The sequence below is a fragment of the Prionailurus viverrinus genome, chromosome D1 (assembly GCF_022837055.1).
Source record: "Prionailurus viverrinus isolate Anna chromosome D1, UM_Priviv_1.0, whole genome shotgun sequence".
Taxonomy (NCBI): Eukaryota; Metazoa; Chordata; class Mammalia; order Carnivora; family Felidae; genus Prionailurus; species Prionailurus viverrinus.
This window is the reverse complement of record NC_062570.1, coordinates 69,492,938-69,514,250: the sequence shown is the minus strand read 5'-3', so window position 1 is coordinate 69,514,250 and position 21,313 is coordinate 69,492,938. Positions and strand designations below refer to the sequence as shown.

At 50.1% G+C, this 21,313-nt stretch overlaps 1 protein-coding gene across 9 annotated transcripts in view; it reads right to left on the bottom strand.

Annotated features, from left to right (window-relative positions):
* The window catches only part of TEAD1 (TEA domain transcription factor 1), a 270,542-nt gene that overhangs the window by 40,884 nt on the left and 208,345 nt on the right, over window positions 1-21,313 (bottom strand). For 5 of the 9 annotated variants that reach the window (XM_047877731.1, XM_047877736.1, XM_047877729.1 and 2 more), the window contains 5 exons: window positions 19,839-19,850; window positions 18,861-18,995; window positions 17,429-17,475; window positions 16,491-16,552; window positions 14,652-14,776 (listed from right to left, as the gene is read on the bottom strand). In XM_047877731.1, coding sequence (XP_047733687.1) covers window positions 14,652-14,776; window positions 16,491-16,552; window positions 17,429-17,475; window positions 18,861-18,995; window positions 19,839-19,850 — 381 coding nt within the window. The remainder of the gene's footprint in view (window positions 1-14,651; window positions 14,777-16,490; window positions 16,553-17,428; window positions 17,476-18,860; window positions 18,996-19,838; window positions 19,851-21,313) is intronic. The other 4 variants (XM_047877737.1, XM_047877730.1, XM_047877734.1 and 1 more) reach the window with 1 other exon arrangement.

The window sequence follows — 21,313 nt, the reverse complement described above, 5'->3', positions numbered from 1 at the left end:
ACGCTTGACACCAACATAACGTGACACAAACACGTCTGGGGTGGGGGTGGGGGGTTGGGGCTGCGGGGAGAGCGGAACCCAACAGGACTCATACAAGAAATTCTATGCCCCTGCTCGCTGAGCAGCCCCTGTTTACCTTTTAAGTTTAAACGGACGTTTCTCCAACTAGAGTGCTTCGGGGTACTGATCCCATTGGGAATGAGGAGTCCCAAATACAAGAAGGCTTGGTCAAGGTCGCCTACCAGAAGAGTACCATATCCTGGTTAAGAGCATGGGGTCTGGACTCAGCCTGCTTGAGCACAAAGCTTTGTGCCCAGGGCAAACCAGCTAAGACAAGTGCCTCCCCGGTCTTTAAAATGGGGAAGGTGCTGGCCTCTACCTCCCAGGGATGCTATGGGGCTTAAATGAGAAACTGCGTAGAAAGAGCTTACTAGGCTCACAGACTCAATGAACAGTAAACGATATACGCTAGCTAGTATTACTGGCTACTGTTTTAAAAAAAACCCTTCTTTGAGATTCACAGTAGGTATTAGCATGATTAAAAAAAAGTTTTTAACAGTGTAACCCAAAGTTTCCTAAACTTGCGTGGTCACAAAACCCTAGAAATACATCCTGAAGAAATGCTGGTTTAAATTCATAACTTGCTACACAGACCATGGACCTCTGGCCACAGGACCAGAGGGCAGGAGGCTTGACACCCCATCCGATGGCAGTTGTTCACAGTGCTGGAGATAAGGAGATGGCGGCCAGGGCCCAGCATCTTCTGGAAGACTACGCCCCTCTTCTGTTCAACATCAGAATGGGATCTTTACCAAAGCTTCAAAATCCCTAAAAAGCATCAGGGGAAATAAAAAAGGGGGCACCTGTCCAGCTCTGTCACGGACCCAGCCTCTGCCCAGCTACCTGGTAGGTTTCAGGTGAGACTGGGGGCTGGGGACCACTATGCAAGGACAGACTATGCCTGTACCGGAAGAGAATTTTAAAAACAAAGTCAAAGCCACTGCCAGGTTAGGGAGCTGAGATCCACACAGCGGAGTGTCTCTGACCTTTCTGTAAATGTTCCCAAATGCTGTCACATCATCTTTTCTCTACTTCCCCGCCATTCTGAGAGCTGAGGGCAAAAGGCGTTCTTTCATTATCCAGGTGACCGGCCGAGTGCGTTTCCATCCACCCAACCCTTCTTAATAACCTCTGCTGGTAGCAAGCTCCCAGCCCTCCCCGGACAGGGCCCTGTCCGGGCAGCACCGTTTCTGTCATTTCGTGTGCCCCCTGCAGGCCGTGAGTTTCTGGGCAAGGATGCACCACAAGCAGAGCTATGGGGACACCTGCAGATAGAATCCGAGTCTCTCTGCAGAACACCGCACTCCCAGCTCTTCCTCCCTGGCAGCCACCCACAGGCAGCCAGAGCTGGGATGTAGGTGAGGAGCTGGGACTTGCAGTCTTTTTGGCTCATGACGGCTAGGGTCCCTGCAGCGTCCTGCTGGAACCCAGGACCTCTGCACGTCAAGAGGACAGGAAGGTGAACGGGGGGCAAAATTTACCACACTTTCACGGGGGCCATGAAGATATGGCTGAACACAAAAACCCCGGAGCCAGATGAGAACCTGAAATCCCAGCTTGCTCACATGGTCAACGAGGACACACCATGTGTACTGCACCGCGGGTCTGAAGACGAAAGGTGATCATGCAGAGAGGGCCCTCGGCATAGGGCCTAGCCCGTAAGAGGTGTTGGACCGATTGTAGCTGCTGAGATTCCTACTGTTGTCATTTACTATTATGTGAGGTGACTCCATCCTGGGGGGAGAGGCAAAAGAACTTTCCTGCTTTCGCTACCCCTTTGCCCAGCAAAGAAAAAAAAAGCACAGGTAAGCCAAGAACTGGGAGCAAGTTGCGAAGCCATGTGACCGTTCAAATTCTCGATTGTGGCCCACTCATAATGAGCTTCCCGGAGTGTAGACAGACCTCTCCTGTGCCCGACGGACGGAAAAGCACTGTATCCATTCACTGCTCCGGGCAACGTGCTTTCTATATATGTGACCTCAGGTAATCCCAGCCTCACAATGACACTGCAGGGGCATTTTATTAAGGTCATTACACACGAGGAAATGGAAGTTCAGAGATGAACAGACTTGCCTGAGGTCACACTTCCGGGAATAGTCCCAGAGTTAAGAATAAAACTTGGACCTGTCAATGCCACAGCCTGAGCATTTGCCGCAAACGTCAACCACACCGCCTCCCAGAAGAAAACGTCTAGACCCTTCTCACTCACTCACATCTACGTTTTCTGACGGTTGATTTGAGAAAAGAGAAGAGAAAAAAGCTGACTCGTGTTTGCAAAATTCTAAGAAGTTAAATTAGAATTCAGGATAAACATAATGATTCGCAGATGCATCAGACGGACTCTTCTTCTAAGGTTTCTATTTTGAGGAAGTTACCTTTGTGCCCGAGTGGCTGAAATGAACGGAGAAGGGCAGGCTGTCTTTGCCAAAGGAAACCGGGCACTGCCTCTCCAAAGCTGGTGACATGAAACCAAACCCTGACTGCTGGCATCTGGGTGGCTTGATTCCTGCCAAAAGGTGACTTTGTTTCTAAGAATACAAAGGACTAAAGAAGGTATCTTGGAGACCACAGCAGTGAGACAAACAGCCTTCCCCTCTCCCCTTAATTCAACCTGGGCAGGTTAGGAATCCCTCCGCCCCCAAATCCAGAAGACTGAAAGGAAGAGATCTACTGGATACGTTTGGGTTCAAGTTTTGATGGAATCAAAACTCTAAAAACCATTTGGTGAGGCTCTAACTACTTCCCATCCTGCCAGTTCTCCTTATAAGGGAAGAAGGCCGGGGTGAATACCTGATTTCCCTTCCTCCTTCCCATACAAATCCCATTTTCTTTTCAGCAATGGTGGTTTCCCCAAAGCTAAAGGTGACACACGGCACCAAAAAAGGGCAATTCTATTGTATAGGGCAGGAAACAAATATTGGCAAAAACAACACCAGTAGCAGCAACTAATCTTAAGTGTTGGGGGCAACGTATAAGCAGAAACTGGGTGAATGTCAGTAAGTCATGGACACTAAAGCCTAAGACTAGATTGCCTCGATACCAAAAAAGGAGGTTAGCGTTGGTTTGTTCAATGATAAAAAAAAGTCTCCTGCGGTGGTCAGTGGATGTGTGGATTATCAACATTTCAATGACAACTACAGAAAAGGTGCTCATTCTGCATATTTCTTTTGTGGATTTCAGTGGAACAAACCAGCACTCCTATGGCCCATTCTACGCCAGGCACTATGCTAGACACAGGGAATCCATGAGCTAATAGCACAAAACCCTTATCTTCACAGACCCTATAGAGTAACCGTACAGAGCTGGTTTATTGCCTCCACAGTCAGAATCATGTATTTACCCATGTAAATAAATGTTCTCAATGATTCCCATAGAGCGGGTTGGGAATAAAGACAGTCAACATTTCCTCTCCCGTATATCACATGACTTAAATCAGCATTCACCTGCTCTTTTGATAGGAATGACTATTCTCCAGCACTAACCATACAGTGTTACTCATGAGCAAGGAGAACAGAGGTGGAACTCACGGGATGTGAATAAGGGTTCACAAGTCTAAGTTGGAAACCATGATGAGAAACAAGTTATCCATCACATCTGAGTGAGAGTTGAACACACTCAGATTTGTAAAGGTTTCAGAAAATTAGCCCTGGCTCCAACTATTCCAGCTAGCTGCCGGAGGATGTTTTCACAAAATGAGGGAATAAATCACAAGAGGGAGATGGGGCCCTAATCCAGAAGAGAGGTAAGAGAATGCACAGGCTAGCAGCTGGGCCCCTGACCTGGACGGCAGCTGGTCCAGGGTGGATGGAGAGCCGGAGGGGTGCCACCAAGGGGACAATGGACTTGAAAGATCCCCTGACTTATGTGACCATCTGGAGAAGAGTATGAGAACTCTGTTAGAATCGTTGAGGATGAACTTGTATGGGCATGTAAAAACTGAATTTAAAAAAAAAAAAAAAGAGGCAATGACAAATCCCAGGAAAAAATGTTTACAATCAAGAAAATGGTTCTAACACATCACACATTAACCATGCTGTATGTAAAATTTACAGGCTTGTGATACAAATGCTGAGTGTTAACTAAACCAAAAATTGTGATGTAACCACACTAGGGGATGGGCAGGAAAAAAGTGCTAAATTTATTTAGAGAGCTAAGTGTGGTCTTCCATAGCGAGAAGTCAACAAAAAATGTCCAAAATTGATGGATTGAGATATACAGTATGATCATGTTATTTGGGAATATGGCAATAATATACAAAGAAATAGTTGAAAGGCTTTATAAGTGCCGGTCCCTAAGAAGAAGGACCAGGAGGTGGGGAGACATGGGACAGAGGACCACTGCTTTTCTTTATAGGCTGAGTCTGGTTCAATTTGGCTTATATACAAAGCACACATATGACTTTATTAAATTAAATAAACAGCCAATCAGAAACTATCTTGGAACATCATGGAGTTTTTTTGAGGAAGAAAAAGAACTATAAAGGGAAACAAAAATATTAAGAGTTGTGCTTCAGGATGTTTATTCTAGTTGGCCACAGTTCCCTGGACTCAAAAGGAACTTGGTCAGATCACAGAGCCTTCCTATGGCTCAACTCCTCAGAATGACCCAGCAGAAACAGGCACCCTTGTCTGCCTGGACGGTTCACCAAAAACACCAATGTTGCACCAGCTAAGTCCCACCTGGATCAAGGATGTCTCAAAGCTCGACAGCCCCTGACACAACCTTAATACACAGATTTCTTTTGACTTGGGAACATGCTCATTTTCTCTTTTTGTCGTTACCATCCCTCTAGCCATTCTTCACAGCAGAAGAATGTGTCAACAGTGTGTAAACAGTGACAAAGGTGAATGTTACCCTAAAAACTCAACAAAGCTAACTTGCAACGGGTTATTTAGCTACCCTGGGCGTCTCACAAAGGACTTTTCCTCCTCTCCCAAATCTGTTGTGAGGTCACTTTCTATCTTGCTCCCGGCTCTCCTCTTCCTCTCTGCTGCTTGGGGAGGCTGTGGAGGGAGCCCCGAGGGCCCGAACTCTGGAGTCAGTCAGGGTCTGTGGCCAAATCTGGCGTGGGTGGCACTTCTTAGTGGGGTCACTGGGGCTGGGGGGTGGGGTCCAGCCCTCCGGGACAGCTTCCACATGTGGAACGTGGGAGAAGCAGAGAACCCACCTTGAAGGAGCATCACAAGGGTTAAAGCAGATAATGTGTGGGAAATACATAGTGCTGTGCTTGCACCTAACTTGTTATTATCCTTCAGACTGGTCAGTGTCCGCTCTCTGAAGAGCGCAGAACCTCTCCTTGAAAGTGCCCATCACCACAGATGAGATAAACCAGACGCCCCAAAGTGGCCACTCGGGTTTGATTTTGACTTTCTTTTCTCCTTTTCGAAAAAAGAACTGCTACCGGATTCTACTTCAGGGACCTCTGATGAGGCAGTTCCCTTTTTGTGAAAAGGGGGAGAGAAAAACCCTGGCCCTTGGCCTTGGTGCCGCTTCCTCAGACACGCCCAGAGCTGCACTACACCGTCCGACATAAAGATGGCGGTCTTTTCCTAAACTTGTTTCAAAAATTCCAAGTATGTGAAGAACGTAGTAAAACCTTGAAAAATGACTGCTGTCAAATAATACCACCAGAAAAATCATAATCTACTTAGGAATTTAAAGAAACCAAGACGAATAACTCATGTCAAGGGATGCTAATGTACAAGTTGGAACAGAACAGGGACAAATCACCTACCTTTGCTTCCTGTCCCTCGCCTGCCTGGGCTCTGTCCAGACACCCCTCCCCCAGGGCAGCCTGGGCAACCTGCGATAACCCCTGGGCCCTGCAGGGAGTGGCTGTAGGGCTGAGCCAACCAGAATGACCTGCACATTCAGCGCCTGGAGGCAGTGGGGGGACGGGCAAGGCTTGGCCGGGCTCAAACTCCGGTAGGGCCTCTCCTCAGCTAAGGGCTCAGAGGCACCAGCCCTATCCTGGCTACTTGGCTTCGTCCCCTGCCCTGTGCCCTTCTCAGAAACAAACAGCACTGAGAGCAAAGACTAAGGAGTAATTGGGTCTTTCCTGCCCAGATCTCACACCAGGATGCACCCCCTCGGCCCTGCCTCCCATTTCCACCACCACGGTTAGAGAGGGGCTGCTGTTTTCTCAGAGAGAAGCGGGTCTTCCCTGCAGAGGTGCAGCTGCAAAGGCCCGTGGGCCGTGCGCGGGGACGGCAACCGGCGGGGAGGCGGGCGTGGGGAGCTGACCCGCCCCGGAAAGCAGATGGGAGCCTGGCCGGGCCTCTGTGAAACGTCCATAAAACCCAGATTTCCAGATGCTTTCAATTGCCTCATCCCCCAATGGCAATGAAAAAGGATGGCGAGTGCCCAGCGCAGCTCCCACACGAGGATAAACCACCCACCGCTGTGAGAGGGTACAGCTGGGTGAGGATGGGCAGCGGGGACCGCCGGGCAGCACGCAAGACAGAGCGGGGAAAACCACAGCACACCACACTGAGCCGTCACCCAGGAACACCGCCTCGCTTGTGTCCTTCCAGAAAAACCTGGGGGGAGAAGCATTTAAACACTGGGCGCAGCCAACCGTCGGACCAGCTGTAGCCTCCCTTGGAGAACCGGGAAGGCCAAATGTGCGCTCTGACCATTTATTCCAAGCACGTGGGGCGTCCATTAACAACACAGGGATTAGAAGCCGGGTTTTGGCGTTGCTGAGCGGTGCGGCCTGGGGCAAGTTGCTTAACCTTTCTGGGTCTTGACTCCCTCATCTGAACGCAGATGACACCTGGCTGGCTCTTCTCCAGGGGTCAGTGGGAAGGGCAAACGGAACAGTAAACAGGACAGTTCTGTGTGAACCACAGGGAGCTGCTTCCTAAACAAGTTTAGGAAAAGGTGCTGGTAGGCAGGTCTGCTGTTCATGAGATCCACCTGCCACACCACGAACCGGGGTGCGAGAAGGAGCCTCTCTTCTGAAGGACCGGCAACTGCATCTGGCCAAACAGCCGTTTCCCGTGAAAGCACGACCCCATTCCGAGATGAAGCGCTGCCTCAATAGCCACCGCAGGGCCTAGAAACTTCTCCAGAGAAACCCTGCCCTAAGTCTTCACCCTGTCCGTGATACAGGCAGGGATTCTCCTGGCAGTCCGTGGAGTTTTAACCTTGCTTCGGAGCTCATTCCTTTATTTCTCCAATCGACTCCCCATACAAACCACCTGCCTTTCTTTTTGCCACAGTCCTCATCAATGGTACATGTCCTTCGAGCCGCACCGGTCACATTTTCCAAACCCAAACCAGGATCTGTGATCCAACCAAGGAATTTTCGTTGATCTGTGAATTTAGGCCGTTGAAAGGAGCTATAAAAATACGAAAATTAAATTGCTCCTGGGGCCACAGTGACCACCTGTCTTCGTGTAAGGTTATCTGCAGGGTAACCTGCAGAACTGCAGGTGGGCCCCCCAGAGGGGTGGGGCTGGGGTGCACATCCTTGTCCTCGCAAGATCGTCCCAGTCCCGGTCCCCTCCATGTCACGCTGCGAGGAAATGCACGGAAGAATGCTTAGAACATAAGATCTCCCTGAATGGTGGTTACTGCTTCTACGTCACCTCAAACTCCTTAAACCACGGGCTTTGGATTCAGACAAACTTCAAATATCTGGCCACGCCATCTAGAAGCTGATTACTAGGCTCAGCTACCTAAAGACGCTGAGGTTCTCTGTTTCCAATACCCACTCCAGCCAAGTTCATTTTGACAAGAAGCAAGAGCATTAGCAGACTGGCCAGCTCCTAGCAATCCTGCTTTCTTCTCTGTTCCACGGCTCTTCAAATTACAGCGCCATCCCTGGTCTCAAAAACACAGTCATCCCATTATGCTCTTCCTCCCACAGCTAATTAATCCCCAAGGCCTTTTAATTTTATCAACACGATGTCGCTCCCCTCTGACATTCTCTGTTTTGTATCCCCCTGGGCATGTCCAGGCCACTGCCTTCGTTTGGTCCTTGCCACATTACCTGGACTGGAAAGTCACTCCCCTCCCCCAGCCTGCTTTCTAACCAGTTGCCAAGGTCATTCTCCTGGAACACACATCCGACCACATCTTGTCTTTCAAAAGAGGAGTGAGGATATTCACATTACCCGGTATATGTATTAAAATCTCTGCGGGGCGCCTGGGTGGCTCAGTCGGTTAAGTGTCCGACTTCGGCTCAGGTCATGATCTCGCGGCCCGTGAGTTCGAGCCCCGCGTCGGGCTCTGTGCTGACAGCTCAGAGCCTGGAGCCTGTTTCGGATTCTGTGTCTCCCTCACTCTGACTCTCCCTCATTCATTCTCTGTCTCAAAAATAAATAAACGTTAAAAAAAAAAAATCTCTGGAAGGACTCACAACAATCTAGTAACAGTGGTTACCTACTTGGGGTAGGACAGGCATTGGAAGGACAGGAAGTCTCCCTCCATTCTTTTATGCTTATAGATTTGGGGCTGTGTGTATGTATTCAAATCAGAATTAATCAGAATTAATTAAAAAAAAATCATGCTATGGGGCACCTGGGTGGCTCAGTCAGTTAAGTGTCAGACTTCGGCTCAGGTCATGACTTCATGGTTTGTGAGTTTGAGCCCCGTGTCGGGCTCTGTGCTGACAAGCTCAGAGCCCGGAGCCTGCTTCGGATTCTGTGTCTCCCTCGCTCTCTGCCCCTCCCCCACTCATGCTCTGTCTCTGTCTCTCAAAAATAAATAAACATTAAAAAAAATTAAAACAAAAATCATTCTGGCTCCCCGCTGAATTTCAACAGGGTCCAAACCACCTGGTGAGCATAGCCTCTCGAGCCTGGTCCCTTCCTTGTCTCTGGCCCAACTTCCTGCCACATTACTACAAGGCGCTCAGGTCTTACGTAGATTTGTGAAATTGTCGACATGTCCAGGGATCCTACTCACGTTCACTGTCACAGCAGTACAGTGAAGACCATTATGTCCATGAACAGACTGGAGTCAGGCTGAGTCCACTGGTCCCCAATCTCACACAGCTGGTAAGAATTCAGATAGAGCCTTCTCGTTCCACCAGAATACACATGTTGCCACTACAGCATGATGGGAGATGTGTTCTGAAGTCCGGGTGGCAATCTTCTTTGCCTCTCTTACTCCTTTGCCCCAAATCCTGAGAAGAACCATGGTGCCTCAGGTTGGAAAAGGAGCTCGGGGGAGACCCAGCCCAACTCTCTACCCAAGGTGAAGGGCACTGTTTACATCCAGCCTGTGCTTAGGGAGCTCACAGTTGGGAAGGCAGCTGTCTTTCTGTTTGAATAATTTCTTTATTTCTTCAAAGGTACAGTGAGGTGGTTAAGAACACCGAGTGGAGCCAAACCTTGGCACGGCCACCTCCTGCCGATGGATCTTGATAACGTACCCTCGTGTTTCGGAGCCTCTGTTCCTTTACTGACAGACTGGAGAGAAGAACAGTATCCATGTCAACATACTTGGCATACGGTGCTTTTAAAACAGCTCAGTCAGTGCCAGCAACAGTCATCGCCGCCGTAGTGAGTCGAGGTGTGCTTTCCCTGTTCAGGGAAAAACCTGTACCCGTCACAGAGCTCCCCTCCTTTTTCTGCAAAGCAGTGCTGCTTCCCAACCGAAAGAGAATGCTCTCCTTGTCCCTCCTTCTCCAATCCACCGCCTTCCCTTCTCTGGCTGTATGAACTCCTACCTAAGTAAACTCACACACTCTCTTCCTGCATATGGTGCTGCTTGCCCTGGCATCCAGAACAATCCTGTGCCTGGGAAGTCTGAACCAGTGGGGGGCTGCCAGCTGTGGGGCCGGATGTGGCCCGGGCTGCAGGAGGGCTGGAGGAACCTGCCGCGTCCCAGGGTAGGGATGGAGGAAGTTGGCTAGGCTTTATCAGGAAAAACCACTCCCCGCGCACAGACGGTGAGCCCAGGTTTTCATCCGCCTAAAGGAGCAGCTGGCTCCCTTGGCCAGATTTCAGGCAAGGTGCTTCTACACAGCCCACCCTGGGTGGAGGATCTTGCACTTAACATTCGGAAGTCCTTTGATACGCAACAGTGAAATCATGTAGAAGAGTGCATTTTCAAGCATTACTAACCACTTCTAAAATAGTCTTTGTTGTTTCGATTCTTCCTCCCTTTCTTCACCCTCTGCTGTTTTTCTCTTAGCTTCAAGTGGAGCCAAAGGTAACAGAGGGACTGACTTGCTGGTTTTCCACCAATATAAACAACCACCGATTTGGGGAAATGCTGCCGTCTGGTTTGTACACGATGCAGAGCCAGCAGGGGGCGCTCGCCGCCCGGATTACTCTTCCTTCGCTCCTCACAGATTTCGCGGAGCTACGGACTACAAAATGAAGATACAAGTGGATCTTGCAGCTCTTTGGTCATCGTCTCCGGCTGCAGAGTCAGCAGGCCTGGACCTCCATCCCGTGTCCAATGACAAGTGACTGCCTAACATGGGGCAGGCTGTGTCACAGGATTAAATAAAATGATGCACGGCGTCGGCCACTGCCTCTACTGTACTGCGGAATATTACCAGCAGCCAGTATCGCCAGGGATGGCAGTCAGGAAGAAGTCTTCAGTGGCGGCAGTGGTGATGCACGTAGTGCGCCGAAGAGTGGCTTTCCAGAAGAGCTGGTACCAGGGAGGCCGCCCTAGACTGGGGATGTGGCAAACCAGGTTCTCCTCTTGCCTCTGTTGCTACACAAGTGTGTGTTCGTGCCTCATCTCCTCCTGGGGGACAGTACCAGCAGGGTTCAACGCTGGCCACGGCCACCCTTAAACCAGCTATCTCTCCAGGCCTCTTCTACAAAAAGGAATAGAATTACCAACCTCACAGGGCTGTGATAAAGATGAAAGAAATCACTAGTGAAAAACACAAGACGCAGGGCACTCATTTATTTGTTTGCCTTTTGTCACCACTGCCTATAAGCCCGTGACTCCGAGGAGGCTGAGCCCTGAGAAAGAAGTGGGGGGACACATCTGTATGTGTGTAGATGTCTAATGTTAAATTCTAAACACTGTATACATCCCAAATTGTTAAAAGATACCAGTTGAGTTTCTTTTAGATGGCTTTACAATTTCTTAGAGTTGGAACAAAAATACAGTAAAATTAAAGCCCAAGAAGCACAGAAAGTCTGAGAGCCAAAGAAACCATCCACAAGCTCCACGTTTTTCAGTGTGACCTTGGGCCCGAAGTGTTACATTCATTGTAACAGCACCCTAGCGCTCTGTAGTTGCAAAATAAAGTACACATTATGTAATCTGAGAAGCTGGTGCTTGAGACCCTCTCACTCAGCTTTAAATAGTTTTGTTAATTCTCCCCCCCAAATTTCAATTAGTCACCTTGTTCTCCCAAGGTTCCCCTGCTTCCTCCTTCGGTAAGACTCCTCCTTCAAGCCCTCACGTTTCTCCTAAAATTAACCCATATGCTACTATTCACAATCCCCCGTGTATTCACTTGTACACATTAAATCCATTTGTGTACCCCTGCAAACTAAGGGTCCAGAACCCAGGAATGAGAGGAGCCACATCAAAAGTGAGACTGGTGTTTACAAAGGAAACGACATAATTTCACAACAGTGATACAGCTTTGGTTGGCACTGACAGACATACTTTTAAAATCATGACGCAAGCCAGCAACACCAACACATGTATTAGGAGGTATTATTACTTTCAGAAATTATACTTTTTTAATCTAAAGGACGAGCAATTTTCACACTGTGAAAGACTGTTATATTCACTTCAGCACCAACATCACTCCACATGGGTGTGTGTGTGTGTGTGTGTGTGTGTGCATTTCTGGTTTGTCTTCTCTAGAACACAGCCTCTCTGACAATGGGGATTAGCTTCCTCTGCTGTTGAATCCCTAACACCTGAAACAGTGGCTGGCATGTAGTAAGTGTTTCAAACGTAGCTGTTGAATGAATTCCAATTTCTTTCAGTCCCCAACTCGTGTCCCCTTAAAATATAATTATGTTCTCAAGAGGCCCAAGGGTGTTGACTCACGCCAGGCCTTGCATTTATTTCGGGGCCTCTGAAGTCATGTGCTAAAGTCCGGTCTTTAGAGCCAAACCTTTTCCTCCATCAATAAAAGGCCAAATCCAGTCGAACCAGTCGGATTATCATGTGTAATCCTCAACACGTACGAAACACGTATCTCTGGACTGTATTCCAAGGAGGTGGTGGGTCCTGCCTTTACAAAACTGTTTACCAACTTTCACTTACTCCTTTATATACTCAGAGTCATCACGTCTGGAATGTTCTTCTCCCTTATTCTTCCTCGGGCTAGATCAATCCTCTACCTAAGGTTACTTCCTCAAGGGAGTCTGCCCTGTGCCGTTAATCGCTCGCGGCATTCGATGCTCTTCCTTCTGAAACCCCACCATACTTCACAATGACCTCTTCGTGAGTGGCTGGTGCTTTGTGTGTGTCCCCCCATTAGATGCTACACCCCACGTGGGCAGACACTATGCATGCATGCGCAGGTGCTCGTAAATGTTTACAGATTGGACTGAAGGAATCTAGGGATTCACAACGTGAAGCCAAATCAACACTAACAACAACAAAAAGAGAGACTAGAGATTCCGGGCCCTAATGGGTCCATGATTGGAGAGGACAGTCACAAGACGGGGCTGCCATAGGCATTTTCATCAAAAAAAAATTTTTTTTATTGCGATAAAACATTCTATCGTGTTTTAACCAGGGGAAACAACTATCATCTTGGGACTTTTGATTCCCAGTGCGTTGGAGTTCTGTTCCTTAAAAAATGGTCACAAGCAAAGAGAGAGATTTGCCACACAGGAGATATGTGTACTGAAGAGAGACAACTTCAAAACTGGGGATGGTTTACGGTAGTCAAAAGAGTATAACGGAATAGATTTGGGCTCCTGATCCCTCTGCTTATTTGCTAAACATCTTAAGTTGTCTTAACATCGTCTGGGCCTCGGTTTCTTCGTCTGTAAAATAGGGCAAACAATTTAGTCATGGGGCCCTACGGGGACAGAATGAAATAATCGATTACAGCGTACTCTGTAAGGAACCAGGTGCCATACAAACACGCGTGATGCAAAGTGAAAAGCATTCCTGGGCTGAAACCCAGACTTTGGCCAAAGAATCCCCTGTACTTTCCAGAAAGAAGAAGAAACAAAGAACCAGGAGGATAATCTTCATGTTTGTTCATCTCAGTGCCTCTCAGAGAGAAAGATTTTAAGCCATCGCCACCACCCTTCCTATAAAACCGCTCAGCCACGTAAGAAGAGCGATCCAGCTGGCCCTTCCCTCCCTGGCCCCAGTAACTTGCCTCAATGGGCCCAATGATTTACTTTACATCCCTTTCTTCATTTTTTTCCCTAGTTTTGGAGCAGGCTCTATTTTACTACCAGCTCCCAGAGTTCACAATTCGTAGACAGAAGTGTCAGCGGTCCACACACAGGCTCCCCCTAGGTCTCCACTCTGGTGATGGCTCGCGGTGTCTCCCTGATGTCGCCATCAGAGGCTCTCCACTGAGCTCAAGTACAAACACCCCGGAGAGGTCACCTCCAATCGTTCAGTGTGCTGGTATTTACGATGGATGGTGAACTCACCCATGATACTTTCTGCTGACGAGGGAATGACAGCAAGGCGGTGAACTCACAGGGAGCCTGGGACCTCTGGGCGTTGGGAGCCCGAGATTGGGGCTGGGGGTGGGGTGGGGGGAGGGTGAGATAGAGTGTGCGGAGAGAAGTTGGTGAGGATCCCGAAGACAAACCTCCTGATTCCTGCATTTTTGCCTTGGGCTCACCCACACACAGATGCAACGCTCATTCTCACAGCCAAGGAGTGGGAGTGAAGGAAGGGTCTGGGGCTCATCGGGTAGGAAAGGGAGGCTCACATATGTATGGGAAATAATGGCGCAGGCTGAGAAACAACGGTATGGCGGGTGCTGGATGGGGTGGTGAAGACAGAAAAGAAGAAAATGACACACAGAGTCCAGATGCCATTGTGACTGGTATTTATATTATAATGCAACGCGTTCTGTATCAAACTGCTAAAATACCATCTTGTTACTTCTCCTTAAGAAGAGAACCACTTGCTATCTTGAGAAAACAAGCAAAGACAGTATAGAATAACTAAGCTAAATGCTTAGGCTTGAGTTTTAAAGACAGGAATTGGAAGCTCGCATCTAACAGGTACTACCTGTGTGACTTTTGAGAAGTTAATCTCTCTGTTTCCTCATCTGTCAGATGGTACCCGCCCTTGTAGGGTTTTTGTGGGGATAAAAAGTGACCGTGTATATAAACAGCTTTGCACAGTGCCAGCCCCACGTCAGGGTTCAGTAACTGCCACCTACTGTTACGTTTTATTAAACACAAGAGCCTATTAAGGCCTTTCCCTTCCAGCTCCAGCCTTCCCCGGAGTTTGAGGCACAGAGCATTTGGCTCTAAAATTCTACCTATTTGTCAACACAAATACCTTTCTACTTAATTGGAAGTCGGCCTGGCTCATCTCCCGCAGGCCCATTTACATGCAGGTTGTTTGTCAGGCATGAGGCAGGGGGAAAGGAGAAGGAAGGCAGAGGCGGGGGAAGGTGAACGGGATGGGATTCAAGGCACACCTCGCAGTACACTCACCGAGTCTGGGTCTCGCTGCTGTTCGAGGAAGGCTGAGAATTCCACCAGGCGAAGTTTGGTTGTGCCGATGGAGCGGCCCTGCCAGGCTGGGACTGAGGGAGCTGGGGCTGACGCAGGCTCAAAACCTGAAAGACCAATCGTCACCTCTAAAGGAGGCTGTGAGCCTCGTCCCCCTCCGCCAGAGTCCAGGGGTAGAATTAAGTCAGGCGGTGGTGGGGTTCTGGCCAAGGACCCCGGAGGCACAATGGTCATGTGGCTCCTCTCAAGGCCAACTTCAGCCCAGTTTAAGGGTTGGAAGACACCTCACCCTGGATAAGGGGCCCAGCTGGGGACCAAGACCAGAGAGGCTGAAAGAGCCCAGGTGAATCCTGCAAAGATCCTCTGAGACACTGGGACTACCGGGCACTTCTTGTGTTGGCTCATCTCCCTCCTTCCCTCCCTCCCTCCCTCCCTCCCTCCCTCCCTCCCTTCCTTCCTTCTCTCCCTCCCTCCTTCCTTCCTTCTCTCCCTCCCTCCTTCCTTCCTTCCTTCCCTCCTTCCTTCTCTCCCTCCCTCCCTCCTTCCTTCCTTCTCTCCCTCCCTCCTTCCTTCTCTCCTTCCCTCCCTCCTTCCTTCCTTCCTTCCTTCCTTCTCTCCCTCCCTCCTTCCTTCCTTCCTTCCCTCCTTCCTTCTCTCCCTCCCTCCCTCCTTCCTTCCCTCTCTCCCTCCCTCCTTCCTTCTCTCCCTCCCTCCTTCCTTCCTTCCTTCCTTCCCTCCCTCCTTCCTTCCCTCTCTCCCTCCTTCCTTCCTTCCATCCGTCCTTCCTTCCCTCTCTCCTGTCCTCCTTTCTTCCTTCCTCTCTCCCTTATTTATTTATTTATTTATTTATTTATTTACAGCACAAGGCAGAGAGAGAGGGAGAAAGAGAATCCCAAGCAGGTGTGGACAGAAGCCTCCCGACACAGGACTCAGTCTCATGAACAAGGAGATCATGACCTGAGCCAAGATCAAGAGTCGGACGCTTAACCAACTGAGCCACCCAGGCGCCCCCCAACCCCCAATCTCTTTTCCTAAGACTGTGGTCATGAGCACTACAGAATTCTCTCTCTCTCTCTCTCAGAATGTTCCATGGCGTCAGAAAAGAGGGTAACACATGAACACACATCCCATCTGGGGATAGTTCAGCTAAGTGACTCCAGGCGCACAGGTGGGGGATGGGGCAGGTACGCGGGCGAGATTTGGGTTTCCTGGTCAAGGCTTCCCTGGAAACTCTTCGTTAAAGAAAGGGTGCAAGGAACTGAAACCTACTGACATAAGGAAGGGTAAATAAACCCTATCTGCTCTCAAGACGTGGACTGCCCAATCCAGCCTATTTATGATGAGGAAGGAACCACCACAACTTCCCCTTCCAAGGGTGACCCAGGGTCTTGGCGAAAGTGATGGGCTTCCCTTTTCTTTCTTTTTTTTTCTTCCCACTTTGCAATTGAGATATAATTGACATATCTAAATCTTCCTCCCTTTCTTTTTGTTAAGTAAATTCTCTGCCCAGTGTGGGACTTGAACTCATGACCCCAAGATCAAGAGTCACATGCTCTACTGACTGAGCCAGCCAGAAGTGCCTGGCTTTCCTTTTCTGTAAAAACCCATCTGAAGAGCTCCTGGGCGGAGACTGGGGGCACTGGACACATCCATGACCCTCCTGACTTCCAGCCTTAAGGAAAGTAGGGGTGAGGGAGGGGCACCCACGAACCTACAGGGTGGGGGTGGGGGTGGGGGTTGCACTGCCGTGGAACACAGTGTGACGGGCTGGCTGCCAGCTGTGTGGGACACTCTCCACGAGGGAGCCACTGGGAGACTCACCTGGAATGGGGGCTGTGACCGCTGGCTGGATGGGGTAGGCCTGCTGCACGAAGGGCTTGACGCTGGGGGCGGAGGGGTGGACAGAGTCATAAATCGAGACTATAGCAGTGGCTACTCTACTCCCCAGGTCTTGCCTTGGCCTCCCAGTGCTGGGGCCCAACCTGCCACCCCCACACCCCCCCAATTAAGGTTCCCTGCTTGCAGGTGGTAGCACAGCCCAGGCAGAGCTCTGCCAAGACAGAGACAGTGACTCCCTCTGATTGAGACGGGCCAGCATGGTGCTGGGGACCCAACCATCAAGCCTCACACCGCTTCAGTGGGACAAGCTGGAGAGACCCCAGCACGATTCCCGTATGCTGTGACATCTACTGGACCCTCTCTTCTCGTCCCTGCCACGACCCAGGTCAGGGGTCACCACTCCCAGGCAAGGTTTGGGACGTGCTTCAGGCTCCTTCTCTTGGCCAAACAGCTCAAGTTCTTTTGAGAACAGGTGGGCAGGATTTCCTTTCTGTTTTTATCTCCAGACCACCCTCGGCTTCCAGTTTACAAGGCCCGCTTCAAGCAGGATGGTCTCTTAGCTGCCCTTACCACCGGGAAAGCCAGGATGGGCTGGGCTATAGGATCGCCTCCACCGTCCTCTCTCAGGAAGGCACTTCTCAGGAAGATCCCGGGCTCTGCCCTCCAAAGCCATGAAGGGACGGGGCCTCTCTCCCTGTCTCCCGCTGGACACTAATACTTAAGGTGGCTGTGAGCTGGACTTAAGCAGTCTCTTTGCTGCTACTGGCCTCGGTGGATAATGGGAGATGACTCTGGCGATCTCAGGTTAAATCTCCTTTCTCCCGCAAGCCCCGAGGCAGAGTCATCCTAGAGAAATGCCACCCGGGGTTGGGCTGTGACTAGACCCTTGCCGTCACTGAGAAGCCCCTCCTTGCACTTACTCTTGTGAGGATCCCGGCTGCCCTGTTTGTATCATTCCTGGCCAGAACTAGAAGGCAAAACGCAAGAGGTGTCAGAATTAGGAGTTCACATCGAAGCACTGTTCGGGATGCCTACACGCTGCAACCCCTGCTAAAGACAGTGGGTTCAGACCCTCCATCAGCTGCACGGTGACCCTCTCTCGACGTAGATGTGGTCACCGATGTGCACACGATGGCAGTGGCATCCTTGGTCTGGCAGCCCAGGGCTCCCTGGAGCTCCTCCTCCAGATCAGTGCCCTGAGGGCAGGGACCAGGCAGCAGCTTCTCCATGTTCCCCTGACACCTAACAGAGATCTGGGCACATTACAGGTGGGCTCACAGATGTTCTGTCTGACTGCTTTATCCAGGCACACCCCTCACCCCCCTTCCCCCTCCCCTTCTCTTCCTCCATTCTTTTTTTAAATTTTTTTTTTAACGTTTATTTATTTTTGAGACAGAAAGAGACAGAGCATGAACCGGAGAGGGTCAGAGAGAGAGGGAGACACAGAATCTGAAACAGGCTCCAGGCTCTGAGCCATCAGCACAGAGCCTGACGCGGGGCTTGAACTCACGGACCGCGAGATCATGACCTGAGCCGAAGTCGGACACTTAACCAACTGAGCCACCCAGGCGCCCCTCTTCCTCCATTCTTAAACCCTCCCTGTGTGACGTTCTGTCTCCACAGCTCACAGCACCGCTGGGAGAGGACAAAGCTCTGAGCAAGAGGCCAAAAGCTCCGAGAAGCAATGCGGACACCTCCTTTGCTGTAAGCTTCCCTGAGGCTTCTGGTGCCTGCCGGCCCCTGCTGGAGAGGCGGCCTGTTAAAAGGAGTTGCAAAGGGAGGCATAAGGCTCGGGGTTTGAGTCCTGAGGTCACTATCTATGGGACTGTGATCAAATTTCCCAAACTCTTGTTACTCCGTAACCTCGTCTGCAAAACGGCAACAATAACTAGAACCGCTAAAGATGATTTCAAAGATTAATGGGATTGTAACAAACGTTCAACTTCTCAGCCCTTGGTAGGTGCAAAAGGAAAACGGTAACAGAATACTTTGTCCCTTTAGGGCTTAGTTCCCTTAAAGTGACCCCGAGGACACAGGAAAAGAGACGAAGGGCCAGGAAAAAAAGCAGAAGCAGCAGGTCACAACCCAGAAGGGCACTGGCAAAGTAATACTTAATCCCACGTCTGCAGGGACCAAGGATGCCTTCCTCTTCCTTTCTCTCCAGGCCCCCTCCCTCCTTCTCTCTCCCGCTCCTTCCCTCCCTTTTACCACTTTGCCCCCAGCAGCATCAGCTGGCCACAGGTAGTCCCTCCCTCCCCTACACGGGAGCCAAGAACAAGCGCCAGGTGGATGGCTTCACGCCCGGCCCCTCACCCCTGGGGGCCACCACTACAGGACCAGCTTGTGACTTACCCCCGGCGCCCCCGGGAAGGCGGGGCGTGGAATCCCAGGCAGCCCCAGCTTGTTGTGAATGGCGGTGGCCGAGACAATCTGTGCTGACGACATGGCGGCCATGTGCTGCAGGGCCTTATCCTTGGCAGTCTGATCCTTGAAGGTGACAGTGACACACAGACTTAATACAGAACACAGGGCTACCAGGCAGCTTCCACAGGCACAGCCACGAGCACATGGACTAAATACAGAGCCACAAGAGAGGCCGGAGAAGCAAACATGCACGGATAAATAAACACAGCCAGAAGGCTAAAACACACTCGACCTACCGTTAACTCTGAACCTTTACTGAGACTACCCAGTGGCAAGGTTTTATAAAAAAAAAAAAAAAAAAAAATTTTTAAATCTGTTTTTCAACAGAATGGGAAGCCTCTGAGAAGAGTGGACAGCGTATTTATTTTTCCAGCTTCCAAAGGGAGATTTCTCCAATTACTTAACACATTCAAGGCAAGGGGCGGGGGGGGGGGGAGGGGGGGGGGGAGGCCTTGCTTTTAAGCATACGGATGGGAGAAGGGGGCGTAAAGAGGGGTGGCTGTGGATCTGGGGTAGGACCATCCACAAGGTGCGGGCAGGCCCCATCGGTGTGCACAGTCACAGGGCCGCACTCCCAGGGGCTGCTGGAGTCATGCGAGGCCCAGAAGCCGTAGCAGACACCTGGTGAGGGGAGGTCGGGAGGCAGCAGGGCGGGCAGGGGGCCAGGACGGGGCCAAGCAGCATGCTGGCGGGGTGCATGCTTTCTCAGGTATCCCCACCATGGGGCTAAGGCCACACAGGTTCTCTCTACAGCCGAGAACGCAGGGGCTGCTACCGGGTAAGTGGTTTCTCCCTTCCCTGATGGGTCACTTCTAGAAAAGCCAAGGCTGATAACACAAAAGCTAGCCAAAAAGTCTGCCAAGCACAGCTAAAATACAGAATACTCAATGTGGTGAAAATACTTACCATGCTTGTTACCTGGATACAACAATAAACAATTTGTTAAAAGAATTGCGGACAAAAGCAGGGGCATTTTTCTTCTTCACTTAAAAAAATACATATATACTTATACAAACACAAAATATCGGGTACAATAAAATGCATAGGAGTGTGGGTCTTTTTTCACATTTTAGGAGGGATGTCTGACCCAGATAACTAGAAGGGCGATTACCAACCATTCCAACCTTTCAGAAACTACTCCCAACCCCCTTCGAGCTGGTTCTGTGGCTTCCCCAGTACAGATGGAGAAACGGTCAGGCAGGTCCTGACGGTACAGGCTTCATGCTTGGGAAACAAGTCAAGGTTCCTCCCGGCTGCTAACAGAAGGTCTATACAATCTATACCAGGCCCAGACTCCATCAGAGCAGAAACAAAATGGGGACAGTAAAGTAAAGACAGCACCCACCACGGCTGCCGTTTAGAGTCAGCCAGTGAGTGAAGGTCAAGGGGAACTGCAGGCTGAAACAGCCCTGACTTGGCTTCAATGTGTACAGATTTACCCAGAGGTGACACAGAAGCATGCGGAGGTGCCAAAGGCAAAGCCAAAAGGAGAAATTTAAACACGAACAAGCAAAAACCAGAAACAAAAAGCCCCCCAAAGCCTACAAAATAACTACTAGGGGCTTCTAAGAAAGATCAAATTAGGTGCTCCCGAGGTATAGACAGACATCACTCTGCCCCGTAATTGCCAGAACACGGCGTGAATTTGCAAAAAGCTTATGCTGCCCCTTGACAAAGAGCCTAACACTTGCATAAAATTTGACACTTGTCACATTTCTCTGGCTCTCAACTGAAAAAGTAAGGAGCCTCATGTTGCAGCTTTTTGGCTGGCACACGGTCATTATGGTCATCTCGAAAGACACGTGCTACAGCTGAATGGCACCACAAAGGGCCCAGGAAGCCTGCAGGATTGCTCGTCCCCAGTGGAATGGCACTGGGGGACTAGAGTGGTGCTTTACTGCCTCTGGTCAGATGACATTCTTTGAGCTGAGCCTCCATTTGCTAATTTGCTGAAGGCTCTACCTAAAGCTAGCTTTCTCGGTCAACATTTTTGCTTCCTTCCTTCTCCTTCTCTCTCTCTTTTTTTTTTTTTTAAAGATCTGAATCATTTCAGATACCGTGATGCTTGTAAAAGACAAAATCATGATGATGGTGGAATAAACTGACTAGGTGTATAAGTTCCCTAAACCCAGCTGAGCCTGACACACACACAGATCCCAGCTCCAGTCCATCTGTTCCTACCTAGCTGGTCCCGTGGTTTCACCTGCCACCTGCCCCCTCATCATCCCCGCAGAAGGTGATCCACATGTGTGAACAGAAAACCCGGCTCTAGTCACACTACAGCCCATCTCCGTCAGAAGTGCCCTGACATGAATACAAACACATCAGTTTTCTTCTGGGCCCATCACTTTGTACTCCAGCCCCGAAGCCACCTAGCCCCT